This window comes from Venturia canescens, chromosome 4 (assembly GCF_019457755.1).
Source record: "Venturia canescens isolate UGA chromosome 4, ASM1945775v1, whole genome shotgun sequence".
NCBI classification, from domain to species: Eukaryota; Metazoa; Arthropoda; class Insecta; order Hymenoptera; family Ichneumonidae; genus Venturia; species Venturia canescens.
Window position 1 is genome coordinate 13,394,376 of NC_057424.1, and position 24,259 is coordinate 13,418,634.

The 24,259-nt window shown below is 45.2% G+C and overlaps 1 protein-coding gene across 8 annotated transcripts in view; it reads right to left on the reverse strand.

Annotated features, from left to right (window-relative positions):
* The window catches only part of hth (homothorax), a 365,547-nt gene that overhangs the window by 122,051 nt on the left and 219,237 nt on the right, over positions 1 to 24,259 (reverse strand). For all 8 annotated transcript variants that reach the window (XM_043415959.1, XM_043415956.1, XM_043415958.1 and 5 more), the window contains one exon: positions 20,420 to 20,568. In XM_043415959.1, the coding sequence (XP_043271894.1) occupies positions 20,420 to 20,568 (149 nt within the window). The remainder of the gene's footprint in view (positions 1 to 20,419; positions 20,569 to 24,259) is intronic.

Consider the following 24,259-nt stretch of genomic DNA (forward strand, 5'->3'; position numbering starts at 1 on the left):
ACTGTTTCGTCATGGAGATTTTCCGTATAAGACGAAATAACAGTTTTTTGGTTAAAGATTTCCACTTGAATTCCATCGTAATTCACAGTACAATGTCTGCATAGATTCCGGGTCACAGTTTCTTAGAAAAGTGTTCGAAATAATTCTAGAAATGAGTGAAAAGGAAGAAACTAACAGGTGTGATAGCTTCGTACGGAAAGGATGGTTCGGCTAATGCATGTAGCAAATTCAAGTGTATGCATGTTTCTGATTATGGTTCTGGCAAGCAGACAAGGGTCATCGGTCGGGTTTGCACGTTGGCACGTCGACGAGAGAAAGGGCGAATGCTCGAGCAGCGTGCTCGCCGAGGAACAGGACGTGTACACGTTAACGGTAACTCTAGATAGGATGTAGTATAGCTGGCGTTTGGATACGATGTGTGCCCATAGTGAGAAAGAGCGAGAGAGAGAGAGAGAGAGAGAGAGAGAGAAAGGGAAAGAGAAAGCGGGAAGGGTTGGAAGGTATGAGGGCGAGCGGTTCCATTTTGTTTCTCTGGCGGCGTGTGGCGGCGCGATAGCAGCGGCACTCTGTCAGAGCGTGACGTTATCACGACACCCCTTCTACCTAGTCAGGGGGTTGCTCCAACGAGCTCGCTCTCGCTCACTCCTGCGTCGTAACGCCCGCGCGAGAAAATTCCCTCTCACTTTCTCTAGCCTCGGGCTTGCTGCTGGTATAGTACGTGGATCAAGCGGAGGGGTTGCCTGACTGGCTGCTGCCTGGCATTGCTTCTATCACGTTCTATCCAACCCTCCTGCCGTGCCATTCCTCTTTCTAGTCTTTCCTACCAGCTAGCCCCCCGCTTTTCTCCCTCTGGAAGAACGGGGCTGAAAAGGGGTTGAAAGGAAGGGGGATGATCTCGGCAAAAGCTACGGTGGAACGCCGATAAGATTGTAAACGGGCTATGGTCGAAGAAGGAGTTGGGATATCACCGTGAAATGGATGGTAAGCGTTTGCATCTTTTAAAGGGAACTGAACGGCTTCCTTCCGTTACTTTTTCCTACCCAGACGACAGTGGAACTTGAGTATTTTCTCAAACGAGCCTCCGCCACGGGGTTTTGAGGTTACCGACTATTTTCCAAGTGACAACTCTTCGCACCATGAAACTATGAAGCATTCCAGTTCTTGACACACCCTAAAGCCAGCTTCGAAAACTCCGAGTTCAGTATACCAATTCTGCAAAAGAGTGTCATCAGATTCGTGCTCCATTTTAAATAAGTAACGAGGTAGTTTCGGAACAGGTTAAGCGGATTTCGTCTCGACGGGTCCGCGGTCAGTGTTCTAAATAATGCATCCACTTGATGGGCACTCCGATACTAATTTATTCACGAGGAAAAGCATTCCTGAAAAAGCTCAGATCCTCTTTTCGATTCAGGAACAATTTACGTCCTCCCTTTTTCCGACCTTTGTGCTCCTCGCATTATTCAAATTCTATCAGGAAACTCTCGAAAAAATAACATTCGAACCGTAATTCTCGCAATACACAACTCCCAAAGTTATAGCTGTTGGGCAACGATGCCTCTTTCCGGTGTTTTTCCTTCCATATGGGTACGGATGAAAGGGGAGTGGATCCGAGTGTACGGGGAGGATAGGAGCATTGCAGAAGGGACGAGAGACGACAAGAGTGCTGGTATATCCGAGCACGCGCTCAAGTACGTCAAGTACGCTTCGCGCAGCGTTCGCAGGGGATGTTAAGGGGTAGAAAGGGGGAGAAGGGTTGGTTCGCAGACACTAAGCCCGTAGACGCCGAGGAGCACCTGTGTCCCCGTGCTGCTCCCGGCCAAACCGACGACTAGATCGATCCTGGGCACCGCACCAGCTACGTTTCTCACTTATTCCTCTTTCTCTCTTTCTCGTGGTGGGCTCTCTGCTCTCCGAGTGCTCTCATCCTCTCGTGCACTATCTCCGGCAAGGCCACGCTTATATAGACCACTTTTGTACACATGCAAATGCACATACACACTATTTTGTCGCTTACATCTCGCTCCGGAATATATCTTTGTGAGTATACGCGCCGCGTTCTCACGACAAACAATGCGTCGTCCTCGAAAACATCCACTTCACATGTCCCGCCCGAGCAACTTTGCTGAGAGATCACGCCAGTCCAAGGGAAAGAGAGAGACAACAAAACAGCGAGAACTTGTCGAGAGATTAAAGCAAGAGAAAGAGAAACGGGAGAGAGAGAGAGAATCACATTTATGCACGTATCTTTCGTTATTACATTTTTGTTTGGGCTCTTACAGTAGAATCCATTCAGAACGGTATTACGTCTAGATTTTGCGAAAAGTATTATTCGATGGATTTTCCACTCATCTCACTTCTCATGGAGCTTATGAAAGACTAGCCAATTGATTTAATCTGTCACTTTTAAATGTACAAACCTACGGAATTGGAACGTCTCGAATTGGTAACATTATATTTATCGGCATCACCTACGTAATCAAGAAATAATCGTGATTTGTGAGTTACAGAACGGCGGAGATAAGCAGTTCGGTGGAGCAGAGACTTTGGAGATGAAATTTGATTGGCCGTTGGCCATGATCGTTGGAGATTTGGCCGACTCTCTTCCGGGAAATTGTTCTCCGGATAAATATGATGTGACCATAATTGTTTACATCAACGTAGTGCACAATTCACAGGTTTTTGTGATAATAAAACTTGCAATTTCAGGATAGAATTTTCGATTGGCCCGTCACGACGACGTTATTTTTGGGGCTGCAAAAACGGTTTTTCGTACTGTAAGAACTTCTAGTTTTCCATTATTTCCGGTGGACCTTGTTCTTTTTCGTCGTATCAACTAAATGACATCCATCGACTGGGCGCAACGACGAAACAGGAAAATTCTCTCATTCCCTCATGCCCTCTTATCGGTTCAGCTGCATCCCCTAAATATGTATATACGTGTATACATGTAGGAATCGCATTTATATCGTATGCGAAGATTTTCCCTCCGTCGTGTTCGGCCTCTTCACCATTTCGCTTTGGATCCCATTGCTTCTTAGACCATCGGGATAAACGGGGATAAATGTCCCGGAAATATAGTGGTCCCCATCGGTAGCGAGCCAAAATGGAAGCTTGCGGTCGGATACGGATATGTATTTCGTTTGGCTGAGCGATTTTTTCAGTCTTTTTTCTACTTTTCTTTTTTTTTTCTTTTCGTTGTCGCGGTCCAGTATCGAGCTCTTCAGCTCTCCCTGCTGCCCTAACAGTTTTTGATATCCGGAGGGTCGCCAAACACTCTTCGTATTTCTTTTTCCATTCCTGAGACAGCTATGAGACAAATCACATTCTCTTATTCACTCAACTGGTGGAATGAATTTCGAATTTTTTTATGCCGAGGAATCCAAATTTCCAATTCCTTCCATTATAAGTTTTCGAAAAAATAACAAAAAGTGAATAAAACTTGGTATGAGAACTCTCTTTGCGAGTAATTCAGTTCAATCGATCGACGTTCGAACGAATCTTTGTTATGCGCATTTGCCAATTGGACGATCCACAAACTATAAGTTTTTCTTTCTAAGTTCGTCTAAATTTTTGTCTACCTGTCGTTTGTTCATTCAAATACATGTTGGATCTTTACGACGCTCGATAAACGGACGTTGTACGCTGGGACAAACGATTAAAAATCTTCAGAGGATGCCGCGAGAGTCTCGGTCGCCCCCCCCCCCCCCTCTTTCTCTCTCTCTGTGGTCGTACATGCATACATATACGTTTGTCGAAGGATGATGTCTATAGTGAATAGGGTACACATCTGTGTGGCCGGCAAGGTAATTGCGCCACGTGATTGTTGGTACAGAGTACACGAGTGTTCTCTGTTTTATCTTTCCGTTATTTTTTTATCTCTCTTTTTTTCTTTCTTGCTTCTCCCACTTTTCCATGGACCAACATCATCGCGAAATTCTCTCCCGCTCTGGTGTTCACTCATTTCGCTTTCTCTTTCTCTCTCCATATATAAATATATATATATAGGTATTTTTCGTCTCCCTTTCGTTATATTCAGCATCGGGATGCTGCGAGCATTGGGTACCGGCGCTCTCGGAGTTCCCAGCGCCCCCGCACACTCCCACCCTACCCGAGAAAACGAGCAACGAGCAATTTCATTACTGCTTAACGCCTGTCATAAATCTCTGCTGGCGTCTCTTTCCACTCCCTTTCTCTCGCTCCCTCTACTTTCGATCTCTCTTCCTCGCACTCTCCCATCAACCCCTGCGAAAACCCGGGCCGAGAGAGCTTTACGTTTCTTTTTCTCTTGCGCTTCCTCTCCTTCTCTCTCTTTCTCTCTTCCTCCCTCTCCCACAGTTCTAGCACTCTTTCGATTCTTTCGATCTCTTTTTCTCTCTTCTCTCTTGGAAACTTTTATTTTTCCCTCCTTCCCCCATCTCTCTCGCTCTCTTTTTCTCTCTCACTCTCCTTATTCTACGTTTTTTCGTTAGGTTCGCAACGTTCGCTGAAACATTTTCCACCCGCAACGGAGGCAAAAGCCTCACTCCTCCTTCTATCTTTCCTCCCAGTTCTGCTATCACTATTTGAGGAAAAATAACGATGGAAAGATATTTTTAACCTCCCCCGCACCCCGCGCCTCTCTCTCTCTCTCTCTCTCTTCCACCGTTACTCGTGATCGACTACTTTTTGCTTCATACTAGTCACGGGTTTTCCGCGCTCGTTATAATACTCGCCAAATTCTCTCAACGATCGCTTCGTCATTTCAATTTTCCTCTGCACACTCACACCAGCTTCATTTTATTTCGATTCTTGAAAAATATTAGTCAATGATACGAACTGAGCATTCTCGATTCGAATTTTGTGCATGTTAAATAATATTTGAAACCGACGAATGAACATTGAGACCGAATAAAAATCTTGAGACTCGTCCATTGCCTAATAATGCTGAGCGATCCGCTAAGCGGTACTTCGAATTCGAAAAAGTTATTCTTCGTTCTACAGTCGATGAAGGAGCAACAAGAAACTTGTGAATGATGACAAAAAGTTCGTGACCGCGATAGCCTGGTGTGGAAGGAGCACGCCCTCGGTGTGTCGTCGTCGTCGTCGTCGTCGTCGTTCTCAAACAAGACGAGAGATAAAAAAAGAAAAGGCGGAAGAGAGAAAGAAGGAGGAAGATCGAAGGAAGGAGGAGCGAGAGAGAGGATGAAAAGTATCTTGACGAAGATCGGAATGTGTAGATCGCATTGCCAGGGGCGCCAATGGGTTTTGGTGAGAGTCAAGAGTCGAGCGCGTCATGTGAACAAGAGAAAAGAGAGGAGAGATATGAATGAGAGAGAAAGAGAAAGAGGGTGGAGAAAAGGAGAGGCGTTGATGAGCCAGCGCGGTCCACGAATGTTTTCTATGGCCTGGACCAACGACGACGAGCATCTCATGTCGCCGTGATGATCTTTTGGGTTTTCTCTTTCTTGCTGCTTCATCCGTTCTCCCTTTCTTTCTCTTCATCACTGTACAACATCACCGAGCACGAAACGAAAGGCACGACACCCAAGAATTCCTCTACGGCCTATCACTATGCGAAAGCAAAAAATGCCAAATCTACAGCGAAAAAGATCCTACGTTGTCTGTCGTCTCCGAGGCGCGAATGACCGAACGTGGCCCGAACACGAGACCAACGGAGAGACCCCAAAACTATCATCAACTTGAGCGAGAGATACGTGTGAGGTATCACCGCAGGTGAGAGACACACTCCTTCGTCAAGACTTACGAAGCCCTAAAAAAGGAACGTGATAATTAAAAGGGATGAGACAACTCGCAACAACATCCACCTGGTTATCTCCTTCTCGTCCTCGAAATCGGACACGATATTTTATGCCATAAACTTTATGAACTCATCCTCGTATCCGTTACACTTTTTCAAGGGTCACATGCGAATTTTCGTGAATGAACGTGGGTGTATTGGAAACGCACATTAACGTTTCGATCGTCACTATTCGAATCAACTGGATCAGACCAGAATTAAAAACGAAATAAAAATTCATAGTAATTTCACGATGCCTGGAGTGTTAATTAAATTGTGAATCGAAAAAACTAGTCATATTCACCAAATCAGAGTTTGAAATGTGAATACTTGATCAAAATGAACAAAAAAAAACACAATTGGATGATCGTAGGAAAAAAAGTCTAAAATCGAATCTAACGAATATTAGAGAAATCTACGGAACCGAACCTTTCTAACTTCTTTCGGATCAACAAAGAATTCCAATTGGCATTGGATTAAAGGGGAATCTAACTGAAAAAAGTTTAAACGGTGGTGATTTTCTGGGATCAGCTTTTTGGTGTGATACACGTACGAGAGTGAACGTTTACAGATGGCAAAGTTGCGTGATTCATGGGAAGAAGAGCGTCGAGAAGCCATTTAAGGTAGTGTTGAAGCTAGAAACGGGCCGCCAGAATTGTTGTTCGTACACTGCTTGATATTTACAATGTTTTTGTCTCATTTCGTGATTTTCGTAGGAGGCGCCATATTTGGTACGAAAAGGAAGGTGGAGAGAGGCGTGGATTACGAGTTTAACGCGCCAATGTGTCTGACACTCGGGGCGTTTGGATTTTAGCACGTGCTTCGAGGTACTTTTCTTGCACGTATACACAGAAGAATGATCGGAGAGAAATGCCGGGAGAAACGGGAAGAAGGGGAAAGTAGAAAATGTGTGTTACGGATCAGACGAACGTGGGGCACTATAATGTTTGATCAACAAAAAAAATACACAAATACAGCTATACCTATATACATATCTCGGTAGGAATCTTTGTCACGATCACTATATAGCATTGTTAGTTTCCTACGGATCGTGTCGAACGGAATAGGGGTTGGAAAACGTCGGAGAATGGAGAACACATCTTCGCAGGGTTTGCTTCTCTGGTCGGAGAATTGCTTATATAGAGATGGCCGTCGGTGATATAAGACCCGGTTGGATCCCGTAGGAAATCCCGGGAACGGATCTATCTTACCCCGAGGGATAGCCTCACGGACTGAGAAAAAGAGAACGCAAGAGCGAGAGAGAGAAAGAGAATAAGAGAGTGAGAAAGATGGAGGGTGAGAGGATGAGGTTCACCTGTCAGCCTGAATTAAAGGATGGTCGGGTCGCGAGCTCGCTCGAAAGCTTCTGTAGTCTGCAGAGACTCAGACGCCTGGCTGCTCTTCAGCCTCTCGTGCAATTGAAGCCATCTTCCGGTTCTGGTGAGCAGAACGCGACGAAGCGGAGATGCGAATTGCGAGCTAGTGGAGGATCTTCTCTAGATGTTTCCAGCTCTTTTTATCTGCGTTGTGTCTAGTGTGACGTCAGTGCTTACACATGGAGCGTCTTTCACGGCCGAATGTATGTGAATATCTTTAGGTCTGCAGTGTTACGTCTGGTCCCCGCATCTTCAAGTTGGAAGCCGGAAAGTACTAGGACCACGAATCTTTTGAACGGGTCACAGGAGAGCCGTATTTCATTTGGGTTTGGAGGACCATTTTCAGCCGAGGTGTCTGTGTATACGTTGTACGTTACGATGCTTTGCTATTTTCCGTAGGTGGAACGTATTTGACCTACAACGCGACTGGAATTCCTGATCAAGTAACTCTTACATTGGTCGTGTTGAATATCGTTGCTCGAACAGTATTATTGGAAAATTTTCGGTGGAGCGAATTGAATATTAGATTGATATAATTTTTGAGGCTGTCTGGACTTCTAAATCGAAAGATCGAAAAGCGGAGAGGGGGAGGAGGCAGAGAAAGAGTAAAGGGACAATTTATTAATGAGAATGCCCCAGCCAGGATCGGACAACCTGTCGAGCTTAAAACATTGATCGCTCGAGCGAAAAGATCGTGAAATATTTAATCGTCGCAGCAGCGAGACCAGCGGCAGCAATAGCTAAAAGACTTCGCTTGCTGGATTTTATCCTCGATTTTACCCGACAGGTCCCGTGAAACAAGACAGAGAAAAATAAAATAAAAAAAAAAAAAAAAATAGAAGAGAGAGTGATCAAAAGGACATTGGATATTTCAAGAGAATCGCTAAAGACAGACTATCTTCGAAGCAGTGGGGTCATCGTCCACCCTTGCACTTCACTCAAATCTCCAAATATACATATACCATCGATGTTTTAGACGATGCGGTCTATTAAGGGCAACGAAGAGATCCACTAACCCCCCAAGAGACTGTTAAACGCTGCATATGTTGCTCTACACGGTGTACCGTGGTCAAGTATAATCCCGCAACGAGATAATGCGCCCTGTACGATAAATTATTGCTTCCACAAGATAGCCCCCAACTCTCATTCTCTTTGATCATTCCGTCTGACCAGAAACTTCCTTCACTACTTATAGCCTTATTTTTTCCTATATGTTTGCGTGTCTTTTCTCCTTTTTCCACTCGTGGCCGAGCTTGGTCCCATCGAGTGGATTGGCGAGTGCTGGATGTTGAATTATATTGAGGTACGGCGAGAGGATCGGGCTTGGAATCATAGCAGGGCCCAACCTCAACGGTGAGTAAGAAAGAGAGAGAGAGAGAGAGGAAAATAGCCAGCTAGGAGGAGCCCAGTACCGCGGAGTCATGCCGGCTATCTTTTCCATGATCAAGAGAAAAAGTCAAGCGCTTTGACCACGTTCGGAGTGTATGCGTTGAACTAGTTTTCTCGATTCCAGCTACAAATGGAGTTCGACACGAATGCGCTTAATTAGTAATCAACCGCGTGCTCGTTAACGAACCCCGAACGGAGACAGGAAGGTAAGTAGGAAGTGTAGCAAAGACGAGTTGAAAGGAGAGGAGAGGGGAAGTTTGAAAACAGCAAGGGCGACTAAAATAGCCTTGACTATCCGGTCAACTTGATGGCGTGCAACAACGCAAAGCACCCGCACACCTCGATGATCCAGGGGAGATCCTGCCTACGTAAACAAACTGGGACACATTGCAGGCGTCGGAAGTTGCAATGCATTTGCACATTACAAATATTGACCCGATGTCACGGAAAGGGCAACCCACAAGACTCAAACGCCTCGGCTTGTCAGGTGTCTTGACATCTCACCCTTGCTGTATGGCCTATGACGTTACGGATGGATGATAACTTCTATTTCTTGCACCTTCTCTTGTACGTTTCAGCATGCTTAGAACGTCCCACTGCGACAACAACAGTCCTCGAGTGCTCCCGTATCTACCGGAAAAGTCTACGGGGTCGAGGTGAAATGAAAACGATCGATCACCCCGAAGCACAGTGTGCCACAATCCGAAATGCTCAACTGTCGAACCTGCACTATAAGCAACATTGATCCATCAACTTCTATCCACTAAAAATATCCACCCAAGATCAAGCAAAGAATGAACCTAGAAGAAAAGAGTATCTAGCTCCGCATCGACGCGTGGACCATCTTGCATAAGCTCTGCGATACGATATCGGAGCTGCACCCCTCAACATACAAATGGCCAACCGAGCCGAGTGTTACATGGTGAACTCTGATGCAGGGGGGCCATTCCCCAAATCTCTCAACGGCCACTGTCAAAGTGCTCAATGTATTGTGAATAATATAATCCGCGCGTCACCCCATCGATGACTTGGCACTCCTCTCCCTCTTGCGTTACCCTACAGACGTGGAACGTTCAAGTCCACAAGATATTCCAGCTCGAACGGAACTGACCATGTCTCGGGTCAGCAACACTCTTATAGATTATAATCTCGAATAAAAAATTCCAAATAAACCGATCGAATCCTCATTCGAAAATAATGTTGTTCCTTGCAGATTGAGCTTCGACAAAATAAAATTTATTTCTTTGACGTTCGGCTTCCCAGGTATCCGGTTGAGACGGAAATCCTTATATGCACATGAAGATAACAGAGGCTTGGGTCAGGACGATGCCACTGAGCTGAAAACAAAAGAAAGAAAAAGACAAAGCGGAAGGAAAGAGCGAAGGATGGGAGAGGGGAGAGGACGAGAAGGCGGAAACGCATCAAGTATTGATGCCACTTCGATGACCACCCTCTCACTCTTACCCTTCCCCACCTTGGCCACAGAATACACACATACCCGATGAGTCCAATACGTAGAGGAGTGTAGTTTGGCGCGACACAAGACATTGTTGACGTGTACACGTTACGTAGGGAAGGTCTGATGTCGTTCTATACTACACCATAGAGACCTAAGACTGTTTTCTCTATGATGGCACATCGGAACTATGTAGAAAGGTATACCACGTATGCCAAAGTCGTTCTTGCCTAGTGTTTGCTTGCCGTCTCTTTCTTCCTTGGAAGATCATAAACCACCCAGATGTCCGGCACTCTCCTTAATGGGGTGCCACCGATATCCTCCCTCCGAACTCACACATCCAATACCTAGACTTTGTCCACATTCGTTACCACATGTACACGAACGTACAACTCCCACGACCATCCCAATATTTCTTCCTTCTCAATTCCTCTCTTTCTTTTCTTTATACTGCCTCATCTTCGTGGCTTGCACCTAGTAGGAGTTTACAGGTCTACCGGGAATCGTGGTAACACACCTTAATGGGATTGCCGTTCGTAGAACAATCATCAACGTCTATGCGATACTCTTCGCAAGGAGAAGGCAACTCGTGTCCTCAGTTTTGGCGCTGCTGGGAGGACGAGGAGGTGAAAAGAGCCGAGAAACTTCGAGTCGAATGGATTTTTGATAAATTTTCAACTTGTCAGGATTACAGACGGTAAATATGTCGAGGGTCGCACTGTCCAGACTGGACACGTGAAACGCTAGGTGTAGGAATGTCTACCTATTTTTACATAAGTCAGCAAACCTTCTGCATATGGATGACGTTACGGACCTCCATTAAGGCTTAGTAACTTTAAAGTCTCGTGGATGTGGTACCAAGAGTCAAGCTAAATATCCACAGAGCCTGCGAATTATGCGACCTACCACTCGGTTGGATAAAGCATCCCTACACAAGCGGTGGCAGGTTGTGTAATTGGATTAATTCAAACGAGCTGGTGCGCTAGCCAAGAGTCCAGAGCTCGCAGGAAAGGGCTGTTTAGTTTTGTGGGCGGTAGGGAAACGAGCGTCGAACAAAGTGGAGCTGTAATCACCGAAGAGGCAATCTGCAAGATATGATTAAGCTGGATCCTTGGTATGACATAAGCGATTCTGGAGCTTGAGTGGACTTTATCAGAATCAAATGGTGCGCGAGTAGTAGATGACCAGTGCTAATGTACGTTCTAGGTACGCAGATATAACTGCAGGTGATCCAACATTGATTCAATGATTAAGCTAGCAAGGACCAAACTAGGAAAGGGATGAAGTGGGAATTCCAGCATAGTGTCGTTCACTCAATGTGATCACGAGTATCAGAAATATCATACAATGCACCATCGTGCATATCAGAATGAGGCAACGACAAGCTCTGCAAAGTCGACTCCTAAATCCACGAATGCATATTCAAGATACGAATGTTTTAAATCCAGGCTGGATTACTAGGAGGAGGGGTGAGTCGTCGACGAGATAGCCGGAATGGTCTGGCGCTGGTGCGCGCTCGGTAACTGTGGGTTCTTTCCTCACTTAACAAACCCCATCCGAATGAAAGAGCGGTGGCAAGTGAAATGCAGGTCCGCGAATCCGGCCAAGACTCGTCGGACGTTTTTATTATTTTTCATATCGACAAGAGGATTTGGTACTGGGGTTTTGGGTGGCTGTGAGCTAGCTCGACGACGAGAGAAACGTTCGAGGAGAAGCAAGGAGGAGAGAAATATCAGCCAGAGTGAAAAAAGGGATGAGGGAGAAAATGAAGAGAGATAGAGCGAAGGAGATTCTATGGTGAGGCGAGAAAGAGAGATCTCTGGTCCCGCAGGGAAGTGGAAGCGGGTGAGGGATTAACGGCGATAAATTTCACAAAAATGGGGGATTACTCTGTCGGCGGGGCGACAGTCTAATCCCGGGCCAGCGGAGCACACGCCTCTGCTTCTCGTCGTCCTCTCCGTTCTCCCTCTTCCTCCTCCTCCTCTCATTTCCTCTTTCTCTTTTTCATCTCCTTTCAGTACGAGAACATCAATGCTAGGGGTAGGTTTACTGGGCACGAAGTACGTACAGGATGTCGTAGTCCTCCTTTCTCTACATACTTTCCTCTCATACTGACGTAGATGAGAAAAGGCACTAGTCGTCAGGCAGGACATTGGACAGGATCTCGAAGATAGTTTTTGCAAATATCTTCCACATGCTTTTCTACCGCGCACCAACCCTTTTTACTGCCGTCATCGCTAGCTAAATATCAACTAACGATGACAAGAGCAACCTCTCGGTTTTTAATCACCTAGTACAGCGTGCATGAGAAACGCTGCTAGAAGAAAGTCTGAGGGGACGTTGACTCTGCTCGGTTCATCAAGGAACTTCCAGCCTCTCGAGTTTCTACAAACTTTCAGCATATTCTTCTCTCGTTTTACTATCGAGTTTGCCTCCTCTTTCTCATACTTTCTCTCACTCTCTTTCTTAGCCTCTTTGCTCGATAGAGTCTCGGCGTTATCGAGGCTGAGGCTTGAAGCAATAAATTTGCGTATCGGAAGAGTGAACCAGAGGTAAGAGAAAGAGGAGGACGAAAGATGAGAAGGTCGCGGGTGAATGAGAAGTGGAGGCAAGAGTACCTGGAGCTTTTCTAACTCATCTGAGCTGCACTCAAGCTTCTTACTTCGACATTTCCTATCTACCACATTTAAGGAATCCTCTTTTAATTACCATGCCTTCCCGTGGAGTTTCACCTTCGAAGCAGTGGAGAGAGAGCGATTGGGAGACGCTTCGCTTCGAAGAAGAGAAAGAGAGCGCTGCGTTGTCTACTCCCGTAGAGAGTTTAGAGCACAGGCGTTGGATAGAAACTGGATCGAAGTTGCCAAGCGAGAGCGCCGAGTCTCGTTTCCTTCCTTTTGGAGCGCAATAAATTTTCGTATCCGCGCACAGGGTATGTAAGGATGGCAGGGAGCGGAGGAGCCGCGGATCGAGGTATCTTGAGCGGCTCTTTCACCCTGGGTGCACCCCATCGACCCGCATACTCTCGAAGCGTTCGTCAGCACCAAAAAACAAGAAGGAGCGCAAAAGCACGAGAAAACGAAGACGGAAGCTCCATTGAAGAAACTACGAGCTAGCCGGCTTAAGGCAACCAAAAAAATAAGTTGAATGGGGTTACAGGATGACAGTTAAAATAAAACGTAGAAGACGCGAGGTTTCACTTGAGCGTGGGCAAACGAGGAAGAAATAAAGAAACGAGGAATGAGCCAACGAGAAAGTATACGAGATGAGAATGAAGGGAATGGAGAACTGAAGGATCTTTTTCTCTCTCTCTCTCTCTCTCTCTCTCTCTCTCTCTCTCTCTCTCTCTCTATCTCTGCGTATGCAGAGAGGTTTCGGGCGCGACGCTCGACGGTGCATGTACGTGGCGGACAATGGTGCGCATCAACATAATTACAGTTTGCTTCACTTGCCACGCTCGACAGGGCCAAGTATTATATTCAAATGTGGCCCCCGAGCCGTGTACAGGAACGGAGCGAAACGGGGCGCAATGGCGACGGCGTCTGGCGGCGCCAGGCGTAGAAACCCAGAGGGTTTGCCACTCGGCGCGAGCTCGAGGGAACGAGAAACGAACCGAGTATTACAGGGTGGTGGTGACCGCGTCGAGCGAGGTTGAAGGTTGGAGGTTGGCGCGGTAACCGACCCACTCTCTCTATCTCTCTCTTCCTCCCTCTCACACACTCTATCCATCCACATCTTTCTCTCTTGTCTGTCTTCTCTTCTCTATGTATATCGCTCTCGCCATCCTGCAGAAGAGAATTCTGCGAGGAGGATGAGTCCGTGTGCGGTTGGGCCTGGCTCACGAACCTCGCTCTATCGGTCTCGCTTTTGGTTGGGCGAGAGAGAACACACAGAATCGCACTGCGTTTCGAGCTCAGCTAGACCCAAGCCCCTGGAGAGGAAATTACGTCGTCTGGCTTGACCCCTCCATCACCTACCGTGCGCTTGAGGCTTTCCTCTTCATTCCCCGATAGACCGTATTAATATATATCTATATATTATTGCACAAATACACAGCTTACCGAAGTAGCAGAATTTCGACGGTATTCCGGGGAGCTTGAGTCGAAGGTGAAACGTAGATCGGAATTTTGGAAGCATTGTTGTCTAGAGAAAGTGTCTCACGATACACAATGGAGAATAAAAAAAATTTAAGAAAATTATTCGTTTTCACATCGTGAACATTGAATCCCGGGAACAATGAACGTCGTATGTGCGATCAAGTAAGAATAAATGATTACGTCAAAGAATAGCAGGAATTGTTGAACCTCCAGACGATGTTTCAAGTCAGAGTGGAAAAGATTGACATTGACTTCCGGGGAGGAGTCAAAATACGTAGCAAAATAAAAAAGAGGAGCCTTCACTCCGGTGGATATCTCGATGCGAAGCATTCGCGAAAAAGGAATGGGGATGGTAGAGCAGTTGAGTAGCAAGTTTAGTAGCGAGCCACGAGGGAATTTGTTCGAGCGTAAAACTGCCGGTCTATGTATGCAAACGTCTACAGGCGTCCTTTATGGAGCCGATGGGGTGACAACGGGCGCATCACGAGAGGTTGTGCTCGGTACGAGAGGGAGGATAAAAATCGTGAAACGGTTCCTGGTTCATACGTCCTTTTCTCTCTCACACTCGTCGTGACTGAAACCCCCGGAGCTATTCTTAAGGAACCGGAAGTTCAACGAGTTCCGATAGCAAGAATTCCCGCGAAGCAACGAGAGGGTGAAGCTTGGAAAGGGGTTGAAGAAGAAGAAGAAGCATTTTGTTCTCTCACTTTATTCCCTCTTCTCGGAGTCGAAGAGGGAGTGGGAAAGAAAGATGGAGCGAGACTCAAAAGCCCCGAATGCTCTCTTTCGGAAGAATAAAATGTTTGGCGTGCGAAGAGTTTGGGACTCGAAAGAGAATCGAGACATATAAAAGTCGGCGAAAGGAGGATCTTCTCGTGAAAACCACCCACGTCGTGCCTCTTCAATGTCTCTCTTATTCTCTCTTTCTCTCTTTCACTCTTCGCCTCAAACGAGACAATATGTAGCCACCGAAAGAGACCTTAAGAAAAGGAGGCTTCAAAAGAGAAAGAGAGAGAGAGAAACGGGGTGTTTTTCACGAGGATTCTACAGGACTGCGTGATGATGCTCGTTCTGGGCTATTCTCCCAATGCTACTGTGCGATGCTGGGTGCTGCTTGACGTGGAACCGAGATAGCAGATCTAAGTGGGCCATGCAACGCTACGGTTATGGCAACATAAAACGCTCTATAGTGTGTACCACGAGGAAAGGGGATGAGGGTGCGAGCGGTCGGAGCTCAGAAATTCGCTTTCGTGGGACATCTTCCTCTTTTTCCCCCCTTTTTCCCTCTCTCTTCCCCTCAGTCTGGCAGCAATACACTCGTTTTTCTAAGACGTCGAGTAAGAAACATTCCTCCTGCCACACAGCAGTCAACTTGAGTGTGCGGAGAGGACCCCTTTATGACCGAAAAAACTGCCACTATGATTCTCTATGCAAATTGTTTAAGATATCCGTTTGGGGCCACACGCCATGATACGACCACACTGTCTCGTTCCTTCGCGCTATAAACTCACAACCTTCTACCTTCTTCGTGTATAACCTCGATCTGCCCTCGACTACCTCGTAACTTTAAACCGATCAAAACCAAAACATCGTCGTTCTTATACACCATGATTTTTCCTCAATTTCTTCATTTTTTTTCAATAAAGTTTAATGCAGAGTGAAGATTTATTCGAGTTAACGGTAACGAGGAGTTTGTGAGAAATAAACTCTGTGAGGAGAGTTAATATATTTATTGAAAAAGTACTTTAAGAAAGGCTACAGGATGCGGACCGTCCGCTCGGTTCGGACTTATTTTTTAAAATTACATTCTTTGCACACTACGCGACATCTGTTTTTCGTCTGCCCGTGCGTGCATCCTTCGTTATTTTATGATTTTACTGTCGCCGAGTGATTCGAGTGGTCGTGACTGGAAAGTCCTCGGTCGTCCGTTCCTTTTTTTCAGTATATTCTAATCCTTAATGTTGACTCTACTTCTGTGCAATCATACACTCTGAAATCTTCGTAAACGTACGAAAGGAAATTGTCAATCATTCGAGTGGAGGTACGACCGTCGAAGACAATTATTTCAGACGAAAATATTTTTCCGAATATTTACTACCCTTAATTAACGGAATTCTCAAGGACAATTGGACGAATTTAAAAAACTTTTACTCCCAGAATTTCAGAACCCATTGATCTCGTTCGAGTTTCACGCCACAGCTCCTCAGACACGAAACAAAAGGCCCATAAATTTGGTCTACCATCGAGTCTACGCGTGAACATTTCAGACGTCATACTTTCGCGCGTGTTATACTTTACTACGAACTGTCATGCTCCTCCATCGTAGGGGGTGATGTTGAGAATAATATACCCGTCTTCTGTTTTTCTCTTTCTGTGTCTTTCTCGCCAACATATATAGGCGGGCACAGGGAGAGGGGCTCGCGAGAGACGGCGAATGTAATTTCGTTGAATGTTTCCATTGATATAAGAAGACTACGGGCGTCTGAGATGCTCGGGGGTTGCTGCGGGGATGGTTTGAGCGACTCTGAGAATTTCCTACTACATTTATGTTTCTATATATCCAGACGTATACGTGAAAATAGAGCGAGAGAGGCAGAGAGAAAGAGTGAGAGGAACGTCGAGTCGTTCGTTGTACGAGCGAAACTGCAAGCTAGACGGATATATATCTTCGGAGTAAATTAAAATGGATTATATATGTCGACTTCATCTTCAATCTTTCTTCTCCTACCACTTCATATAAGTATACGTATAGCCTCGTTGTTCTGAGCGAAGGCTACGCCGGATCGCGAGTTTGCTTTATCGTTTGGCTTTTCCTATCTCATTTCTCTATCCTTCTTCCCGGTCGTCCCTCCCCGCCGATCCTGCCAGGGTAATTGTTATTGCTCTTTTGCTATGCCGATGTGTGTGCAGCTACCGGATAAACGATATTCTCTCCTCTTTTCTATCTCATCCGCATTTTCAAGAGAAAAAACCGGTTCGCGTGTCCCTGTATACGTATATTGAGCCAAGTCATTTGAATTTTGCCCAACGGGATCCTTATTTCGGATAACCTCGGGAATGGACCTATTTCCATGACCAGCCATCCCCGCGAGCCCTCGACGAGACGGATCCGTCCGTGGAAAAATGGATCTCGAGAAATTCTCGGAGGCAAAAAAAGCACTCGGGAATCAGAAGAACTACAGTTTCTGAAAATCGGACAATTGTTATCGTATATAACGCCAAGTGAAATTGGGCGGTCGATTGTTCGATGAAGGGACTGTGCTACGTGGCCAGTTGTCGGCCATATTGGAATAGTATATCTTTACTCTCTCTCTTTCTCTTTTCCTATATATATTTGAGCATATCTATAATACCAACGTTTGGAATTTAGCCGCACGTTATTTGCCGTAGAGTGGAGCACTCTCGGGGAGTCCGAGGGAGGGGGGAGTGTCGACGAGCAATCCGCGTAACGGGGAACGAAATTTAATCAAACCGGTGTGTCGGTAGGATACGACGTGGCCCCGCGCGGTCGGGCAAATATGCGCCAGAGGATAGTGCGCGAACATCCCCTCGAACCCCGCACAAAACGAGAAAGAGAATGCAAAAGGGAGACAAAGAGAGAGAGAGAGAGAAAGAGAGAATCGAGCCAGGGATTCCGCCTCCATCAAATTAATTTAATTTATATCTGGCTGTCCGATGCGCTCTACCCAGAGATGCGGTCAAATCTCTCGCTCTCTCTTTCATCTCTCATTTCGCTCATTCTCTCGTCACATACACACACGTGACGAGTGTACAGTATTCATTCTCCACTGCGTTCTCGCACTCTCCCCTGTTTTTTGACGTCTTCTCGAGTCCGCGAGAGAATAACCTTCTTCTTCTTCTTCGTCATCTCGATGTCGTTCTCGCAATCTGTACCACTAAAGCAGCGAAAGAGAGAAAGAACAATTCGCGATTGGTGCGAGTCTTTCTCGCTAAGCCTCGAGCCGACATAGCGAGACTATTGGCGCGCCTCGGCAAATTCTTTGGCCTACGGTCGCGGTGTGCACGCGCGCGGAAGGAGAGAGACAAAGATAAAGACACGTGAAAAGGTTTAAACGTGCGAGCACGCGGTTTAAACCTTCGCCGGAACAGATGAAAGAAAATAAGTCAACAAAAACAAGCCGAATCACATTGGTCATAAAATAATAATAATTTTCATGGAATATTGGAAATTTATTTGTACTACCGGGTCTTTCTGGACTTGACTTTCATGAACGACGTCGTACGAAGTGCATCTAACCGCGTATCGATCAAACTGTTCGTGAGTCCAATTTCCATATGGATTTTTTCAACCTGTCAGTAAAAACATGTTCAATAGCGTGTCACTCGATTTTATCGAGACAATGCACGTGCTAAAAGGTCGTCGTCGATTTTCATGTGGTAACTCGCAAAGTCGAGTGGTACAGCCACGATGAAAGAAAAAGAAACACAAGAGGATGAGAGTGCGAGAAAGAGGAATGAGAAAGATAAAAAATTGTAGAGACCGTGAGCCACCGAATGGCAGGAAATTTAAGTCAAGTTTTCTCGAAGCATAACCACCGGGTTCGACACAAATCACGAGATATAGGCTCGTTCCTCACGTATAGCACGAGACACCAGAATAAAATTTACATTCGTCAAAAAAAAGTAGATACAGCCAGTAAAAAAGTTTTAGCAATCCATAAAGATTTCATTTCTATGCTTTTTTAGAGTACATAAAAGTGTGTATCCAAGAAACTTGCAAAATAAAAATTCATAACGTTCCTCGACGCCTATTTGGCTCTAAACCGCACGAAGGCTTTCCTGGTCTGACATCATATTATTTTTTCTAAAGAAAATTACGTTTTAATATTTTCGGTTTGACCGTCGTGAAACATATGTGTTCCCGAAATATGTAACGCTGGAACTATCGATGAGCGAAGTTTGCTGCTTGAGAGAGAGAGAGAGAGAGAGAGAGAGAGAGAGAGAGAGAGAGAGAGAGAGAGAGAGAGAGAGAGGACCAGAGAAAGAGAGATCGAAGATGCTGCACGCATGCATCGAGGCGCAAAGCCCACTATGCCAACACGTCATATCCAATACAGAGATCCTGCCAGTACAAGGGTAACTTCCACCCCAAATAAACCCATGGATACACGTATGGGATTTTCCATTCGGAATCGACATCGAATCGCCAGTTTTTCATTCAATTCACGAAACGTTAGAAATAAATCGATAAAATTTTCCTTGCTGGCCTGCCATCATTTTCTCCCAACTTCCAAGTATGCAAATTCGTGACTTTATTTCGTGAGAAAATTTAGCATATCGTTACAGATTAAAATGCCCATAGAAACCCCCGTCGATCTTTCAAAACAAAAAAAAAACAAGGTTCGTGGGGAAAAAAAAGTAGAAGTTGCAAGCTGCTTCGGCACGAACCACCTTCTACATGCGTCCGCGTGTACATGTGCTCCGTTCTAGCACAGAAGGACAGAGAAGGAGCAACGCGATGATGAAAATCGTTGTGGGGGTTGCTGAGAAGGGGCAAACCAACCCCGGTACTAGACGTAGTGGTAATGGCATTAACCGAAGCTGCAATATGATTACCGCTAGCAAGGTAACCCGATCACACCCGAAATCTACGTGCTGGGGATATTTCGAAATCCTAGGAGAGAGCGAGAGAGAGGAAGCGCGGCTGAGAGAGGGGAGGGTGAAAACTCACCCCCTCTCGTGCACCCTCGACGTTACGCAACTCCGAGAACAAACGCGTTGCGTATATACACCCGCTTAGGTTGGGGTCCTAATCGCGTTGTGCTTTTTGCGGCTCAGATTACCCGTGAATCATTAGAGGAACCGAGGGGGGGGGATAAGGGAGAGGGTAAATTCGCGATCACTCGTCCTCTAGCCTACATTCACGTCTTATGTCTACATACACAGATATATCGTATATATTTTTCTTCCCAGGCTTCCTTGTGTATTGCTATGACGCCAGTGGCCACTCCTTATCTACGCATTAGAAGATTACGTCTCACCCTGTACTCTCGGACACCCTCCCGTCGCTTTTTCCACGTCTCGACTTCTTCCCCGTATACACCTCAATCTATCTTTGTTAGACCATGCAACCCTATAGTAAACGCTTTTTTTCGATGGCCTGTTTATTGAAGGTCCCCCAGGACTGAGGGTAATTACTGTTTCCAAGGTTATTTCCTGTCACCATCTTCCCCATCAACTTTTGCTATGCCTGTGCTCTGGCTTATTCGATATAATTGTTTACACTCGTTTTTCCTAGACCGGGGAATGTAAATATAGAAAAACTCCCATTGCGACGTGTCAATTTGAATTGAGTTCTTGAACTTACCGTGAGGTGTTGAAACAGCCAAGCCCTGAGGATGTTCGTCGCAACTTTTGGAAATATACCCCGTTTCTTTTGGTTCTTTTTACCCGACGAGTCGTCGTCCTCCTCGCCCGTACCTTCACCACTTCCGATACTCGCATTACTCGCGTCACCTGTAACACACGTTGTAGAGCACAAATAAATTAGTTGATGTTCGTTAGTTTGATCAATGGTTTTGTATATTTTTTCCAAGCCTCAAAATCTGTTAAATTTCTGGACGCTCGAGAGAGAGAGAGAGAGAGAGAGAGTCGAAAAATTTGACCTTGAGGAACTCGAGTTCGTGGGAAAGTAACGATTTTATAATCGCGAAAATTCCTCGTGGAATATCTGATTTTTGAAAGCTCGAGATCGAAGCGAATGATGCGAAGTGAAGCGATTTTCGGTTCAGCCCGGAGCCATGTTGGATAAAATATTTTTTTTCCTACCCCGACTTCGCACGAGGCCAGTTCCCATGCATACAAACACCATTAAGCCACCCGCAATCACCCCTGGTCCATGCAGACACGACCCCTCGTAGCTCGCACCAAACAAACCCCTGCAAGGAACTTCTCCACGCGATTTTACCGTCTCACTCGCTCTCTCGATTTCCCACCCCGCGCATTAATTCCCCGTCATTTATCAATCTTAGCTTTTTAATTGCACGCTACTGCCGCGCTCCCTGGAGACCGTCCGAGTCCCCCAGCGTCCCTCAGCGCATTTTTGTCCACATTTATATGTGTATACATATATTCGTGACTCTTCCCCGCAAGAGACCCGGTAATGAGGGATATTAAGACGGCTTTACTATCTCGCCTCTCCTGTCTCTCGTTATTCGGTTTTGCGCGTGCGAACAATTTCCCATTTTAACGCAAAGAAGAGTCAACTTTTTTCACCGTTCTCGTAAATCGATTTACTGGATATTTCGGTATTGAATTTGTTTCGTTCGTGAGAGATTTTTGAAGTGGGACGAAGAAAAACGTTTTCGGAAGATTATGCAAATGAGTCACTATAATTTTTCCATTTTTTTTTTCTCATTAGATCCATTGACAACGACACTAAAATCCAGAAACGAGAAACCACAAGATGCTACGAAATCGATTAAACAGTTGCTAATCATTTGCTTTTTTCAAATAATTCCCAACAGTTTGAGAAAAACTCCAATTCCCGAATCCTCGCTCGCGTCCTCAGACAGAAACGTGTTCATACACTAAAAAAAAAGGAAAAAAAAAATTCTCGGGGAGCCGTGACGTTTCGGGCAGGATTATAAATGACTGTTACAATCTTATCGAGAAAGAGAGGGAATCTCGAGAGATGAGGTGTGTTTGAGAATATACTGGGCGTATGTGTATATATGTATATGAGAATCGTTGCTTCCAATCGGAACAGAGAGATCAGGGGCACGGGTAAGGTCCCGTGGGGTTCGCGATGACAGGTTCCCCGTTCGCTTGGAAGCCTCGCAACATCGCAGGGAGAGAATTTTACCATCGAAACTTTCCATCATTCTCCGCTTACTTTGACACGTGGCTAAGATTAACTTTGGATCTGTCGGGCGATGGAAGAAAAAACATTGAAAATTGTTTGCCGTCAAGTTGCAATTGTTCTTTGGGATTTGACGATAATCATCACTGAATATTATTGCATTAATGTTGGAAAAAAATGGGTCCGGGTGTGCGATGTATTTCGGTTTTTCCCATTCGAACCGACACCGCTGTCGCTCTTGTCGCTGGTATTTTGTTGTTTTTATAGAAATTATCATTTCCACGTAGGTGTATATTTACACGAGGTGGATTATGTATGTATAACACAGACTATCGCAACGGCCGAGCGGATCGACCGTTCTCCTCTGATTGCAGTTAATTTGCTCGGGGAATCGGGTTAATGTACCGTGTACAAACGGTTCGGTCCGATGGTCCGCGATCCTCTTTCTCCCTCTGTCTCTCTTTCTATTTTTTCGCTCGCTCTACCGATTATTCTTGTCATCCCATCGGCCTTGCGCTCCGAGGAATATAAATGACAAAGTGTTGCAAATCATAAATTAACGCGGAAAGTTTTGTTGCGTAGCATGAAAAACGAATTTGATTGGTTACAACGATCGTTTTAAGCGTGGATGGGTATGTGATAATTAAACGAAAACGAATATCCCTTGGAATCTGAACGAAACGAAAAAAAACATTAACAAAATGCCATTCAGCGAATATTTGTTGAGAATCGATTGTTGAAAATCATGAAAATTCACTTTGAGACATTTTGCAGTAACGAACGAAAAAGGCTCATCCGGAAAAGCAATCCAAGGCAAAAGTAATGCGGTTTTTTCACTTTTAATTGAACGAAAAGTGCTCGTTCAGCAGGTGTAGTTATGGGAAAATTTTTACGAGGGTGTTGTAGGGGTTGTGTAGTACAACACACTACAGCATCCGGAGAATTCAGTGCCGGGTTGGGATGCAGTAGCTGCGTGCAACACACAAGGGGACGGAGAGGTGCCATATCGTCCTCGTGTTGATTTACGAAGCGCTCCGCGCATTTTTACTACTCCGTTATAGAGATTTAAGTGCAGCCAATTATACGTTTATGCGCCTCGACCCCCGCACACGCTTTGCCTGGCGCTTACGAGACTCCACAAAAAAGCTTCTATATCATCACTTCTTTTTTTACTACCCTCCTTTTTTCCTCTCTTAGCGTACGCTTTATGAACTATTTGCTTGAAATTTATTTTCATTTTCAGCAACGAGGATCCACGAATGATAAATTAACGTGATATTATCGTCACTCAATTTGTTATTGTTCGTTTCGAACGATCGATGATCATAATTTATGTTGCTTGGATTTAAAAGAAGTTTAAAAAGGAATGAATAAATTTTGATCGAAAGCAAAAGTGGCTCGCGAGCATATTTCTTTTATATCATTCGAATTGGATTTTAGAATATGATCCTTGTTCACGAGAGTAGCAAACATTTTTTCGAAAAATAAAAAATAAAACGACTGGAAATCCATAACAGTGCGAGAAGATGAGAGAGATTGGTCTATATATACAAATTCGAATGAGGCGAGACGCGAGGAACGCAAGGTTTTTCGTGCTCGTATTAAACACACCGAAAGCTCGGAGAGAATACTCGTGTGCTAAATTTAGAAGGATCGAGGAAAGTCTCCCGAAGATGACGATCGGCTATTTCGAGACTATGTTTCTGTACAGTTTCCCCTTGCTCTCGTAAAGCTCGAACTATATTCCACCATTCCATCTTTCTCTCTTTTCTCTCGTGTTCTCGTTTTTTCTGTCTCTTTAAATCGAAGTGAGAAAACGCGGTGGAATGCAAGACGAGAGGACCGAGATGAGTGTCTCCAGTCGTTGCATGGTATGCAAACTAAAATTTTCGCGAGAAATTCTGGGGAATTTGAGTCTCGAAAAATGTCTTATTGTTTTGAAAATCTTTCAGAGTGTTTGATTTTTTATTCAAGAAAACATTCTACTCCAAAGTGTTTTCGGGGTTGCACCGAGTGCTCAGGGAGCTTCGAGTGTTATACAAATTTTTCGAAACTCAACGAAACGTCTTCATTTTCGTTTTTTTTTCCAACTTTCGTTCTTTTTACTCGTGATGCTGCGAGCATCGAGACTCTATTTAGGGTGACTTTCGTAGTTCCCTCTCTCTTTCTCTGTTCTTTCCTCTCACATTCAGGCAAAGTCGAGGCATCGTCGAAATAACCTCGCATATGGCAGCCGAAAATAAACTCCTTATACTCATCCTCCAAAGAAACAGAACGAGAGAGAAGCAAGAGAGAGAGAGAGAGAGAGAGGGAATAACAAGATAGCAGATAGAAATGGAAATAAGT